At 37.5% G+C, this 4040-nt stretch overlaps 1 protein-coding gene across 1 annotated transcript; it reads right to left on the bottom strand.

Annotated features, from left to right (window-relative positions):
- Positions 1 to 1371: 1371 nt before the first annotated feature.
- On the bottom strand, positions 1372 to 2310 carry LOC142101512 (olfactory receptor 8D1-like). The gene has a single exon (XM_075185968.1). It carries the CDS (start codon positions 2308 to 2310, stop codon positions 1372 to 1374), a length of 939 nt encoding a protein of 312 aa, XP_075042069.1.
- Positions 2311 to 4040: the final 1730 nt, after the last annotated feature.

Here is a 4040-nt window from a genome sequence, read left to right as displayed (position 1 = left end):
CAGTCCAGCCTGTCATAGCCAAGTGCTGGTTGCATCTTTTTGGGGAGGACCCCATGCAGTTTATCTCTTATCTCAATTTTACTACTACCCACCTAGGCTATGAGCAATGATGCTGGGAAGGGTGGTCACGTCATTTTTTATTATTTATTTTTTCATCATCATCTGCACAGACCTGTGCATCAACCCTCAGTCACCTGCAAAAGATAGAGATACTGACAAGAATATATGTGTGACCATGTAGGTCAGCATCATTTAAATGTAAACACAACTAGCAAGCCTTGGGCAGGTGAATAACTATCAACAATTCCGGTGGTAGTCATTACACCGAAAAAGAAAATCCTAACAAGACTTACCACGGCATGACAATCGTGAAGGCTCTGATTGGTGACATATTGCAAAGATGGACTTCTTGAAAAGTGACGGGCAACAATTGTGAGAGAAGAACATCCTGGCACACAGATGTACATTACTTTCAGGGCCGACACTTACATTTCCACTGTTAAGTGGGAAATGCAAGGAGGCGCTGGCTGTAGAATGTAGAAGTTTACCTAAAAAACATTGTACACCCGGTGGCTCCTTGCATTGCCCCCTTAGCAGCAGAAATGTAAGTGTCGGCCTTGAAAGTGACACACATCTGTGTTCCGGGATGTTCTTCTCTCGCAATTATTGCTTGTTACTTTTCAAGGAATCTGTCTTTGTAGTATTCAGCAATGAGAGCCTTAGCGATTGTCATGTCGGGGTAAGTGTTGTCAACATTGTCTTATTCGTACTCTCGTACCCCAACCAACAATTTACCCTCAACAATTAGACTGCAAAACCTGGAAGAATACAATAGAAAAGTGTTCAATATTTTTCTTTCTATAGGGAATGTTATTCAATTTTAAAGTTAGATATGGTTTCAAATATTGGATTCATCTTATATTGCCTTTACATTTTTTGATCATTGTGTGTTTTTACACCAAGGTGTGCTTTAACAAATACATTTTATTTTTTTGTTATATTATCAATATTTATGTACTCATACCTGGATATTTAAAAAGGAGACCCACAATATTTCTATGTACAGTCCAGTTTCTGTCATATTGTGCTTGTGACTCCGCCTAAGCAGAACACCTTGACAAAAGTGAGTCCTCATTTCCACCCCTCGCCTACTTTTTGTCACATTACTAAAATGCTCCTAAAAGTACTTTAACTTGCGAGCAGGGTTCTCTTACCTCCCTGTCTGTATGTATTACCCAGTATTGTTTTATTAATGTTTGTTCCCAATTGTAAAGCACTACGGAATTTGCTGGCACTATATAAATAAATGTTGATGATGATGATGATGATGATGACATGTCTGTTACATTTTGCAAGTTAATTTTCAGGATGCTATTGCTTCCTTGTAACCTCTACTCTAAATTTCTCTATAGCTCCTCGTACATCTTTGTTCCTTAGGCTGTAGATCACAGGGTTAAGTGCAGGAATCAAGGATGTATATAGAACAGCCAGCAACTTGTCTTGTTCTAATGAGTAGGAAGACTTTGGCCTCATATACATAATAAGGATAATTCCAAAGAACAAGGTGATCACTGTCAGGTGAGAAGAACAGGTAGAAAATGCTTTCTGCTTTCCCTCATTGGTGCGTATCTTTAAGATACTGTGAATAATGAAGAAATAGGTCACCAGGATAAAGACCAGAGGAATGAACCCAAATAGAATTCCAGATACTAGGATAGCCAATTCCGCTTCTTGAGTCTTGCTGCTGGACAACTTGAGTAGCGATTTAAGGTCGCAAAACAAATGATTAATTTTATTGGACTTATTGAATGAATAACGTGAAATTATTCCAGTTAGCAACAGCGAATCCATAAGACCGAATGCCCATGAAGTCAGAGCAAGCTGGACACAGATCTTCAAGTTCATCAAACTAGAGTAACGCAATGGACAGCAGATGGCCATATATCTGTCATAGGCCATTACAGCTAGAAGAATATACTCAGCCACAACACATATGACAAAAAAAAATACCTGAATGAGGCACCCGATATAAGTGATAGATTGCTTTTTATTTAAGCAGATGTCTAATAGTTTGGGAATAACAGCTGATATGAGGGTAATATCAAGAATGGATAAGTTGCACAGGAAGAAATACATGGGAGTGTGAAGGCTGGAGTTTGAAGATATTAACATTATCATGGACAAATTAGCAGTCAGGGCCATCAGGTAAACTAGGAGAAATATAATAAATAGAATGAGCTGAAGCTCTGGCCACTCAAAGAACCCCAGGAGAATAAATTCTGCAGGCCAAGTCACATTTTCCAGTTCCATTTATGCTGACACTGTCATAGGAAACAGGTAAAACATTATTATATAAAGGTCAAGGGCAACATCAGTTACTAACCATTTAAAGGGCTCTAAATCCAAGGCAAAAAAAAAGGGCTATCACTCATATGATTAAAACTTTTGTGTACCACTGTAATAAGGAGTTGAAAACACTTTGGGCCTGAGTCATTAAGGAGAGCAAGCAAAAAAAGGAGTAAGTTTTCTCCTGGACAAAACCATGTTACAATGCAGAGGTGCAAATTAGTTTATTATTTTGAACATATGCTAAATACTGGCTGTTTGTTCATGTAGCACACAAATAATTGATAGCTTTATTTTTGCACTAGAATCTAAAGTTGATCTAGGATATGCCCTATCCCAACTATAAATCTGTCCCCACATTTTAAATTTGCCTCTGCCTCCAATGCAACCTGGTTTTGCCCAGGTGCAAAGTTACTCCTTTTTATGTTTTGCTCTCTTTAAAGACTTAGGGCTAGATTTACTAAGCTGTGGGTTTGAAAAAGTGGGGATGTTGCCTATAGCAACCAATCAGATTCTAGCTGTCATTTTGTAGAAGGTACAAAATAAATGAAAGCAAGAATCTGATTGGTTGCTATAGGCAACATCCCCACTTTTTCAAACCCGCAGCTTAGTAAATCTAGCCCTTAGGCACTTTGATTCCCTGCTTTTGGCTCCTTAGAGACCATTTGAGGGATTGACTATGTTCTATATCCAATATTTTACTCACTCATCTCTCTTTCAATGTAATAGGTTGTGTGTGATTGCACTATGTAATAAAACGGTATATTCTTTAATTACATTTCTTGTAATTTAGCAGTACAGCAATGGCCATGTAGCATGGTCCCAAAAGGGCCTACTTTGCTAATATAACCCATATCCTATCTTTAATTGTTGCTAGATACAATTTGCAATATAGTGTATTTAACCCTTACCTTCCTGCAACCTTTTGGTGATCCAGCTGTCCCCAATGCTGTGTCATAAATCTAACATCATCAGGTTTGAACTGAGCAGTGTAAATAACTTTATGAGATATTCTATTCAAACCACCACTGACATCTGCAATCCAATGAGATTTGGGCAGGGCAATCTTTGAGGGCACAGTATGAAGATCCAAAAAGCTGCAAGAAAAACAAGGACTACATTCTACTAATAAATACAGAAAATAGACACAATACTAATCTTAAACAAGGCAATTGCAAAAAATAAAATTTTACCTTGCAATGTTTAAGGTTGAATTTGCATACACAATAATTCAGAAATGTCAAAGCTTATCTTAAAATGTGGGTAGTATCTTCCAGCGCTGAAACTTCCAGTTTCTAGCGTAAACACACTCTGGGGTAAAGCAAGCAAACATTAAGGGTGGATAATGTAAGTTTATGCAAACAAATAATTCCTGATATTAATTTGTAATGCAATCATATTTGTATGCAATACACATGGATATACTATAATAGTTTGTCTAACCTGGAGAATTGCCAATCAGATGATAAAAGAGTATCACATTGATACATGTTCTGCAGCTGCTTGTTCAAACCTGAAATGGGTTGTACTTGTATATAAATCTTTGAAACCCAGAGGGACAGACTATAATGCACTCAGGGGTATACTGTCACATACTGCAGTAAAATAGAGAGGTTAAACAAGACATAATGTACATAATGGGCCTGAGTCATAAAAGAAAGTAAGACAAACAAATTAGTAAGTTTGCTCCTTGA

Source organism: Mixophyes fleayi, chromosome 9 (genome assembly GCF_038048845.1).
Source record: "Mixophyes fleayi isolate aMixFle1 chromosome 9, aMixFle1.hap1, whole genome shotgun sequence".
NCBI classification, from domain to species: domain Eukaryota; kingdom Metazoa; phylum Chordata; class Amphibia; order Anura; family Limnodynastidae; genus Mixophyes; species Mixophyes fleayi.
The sequence above is the reverse complement of the archived record's forward strand: the minus strand, read 5'-3'. Positions and strand labels throughout refer to the sequence as shown.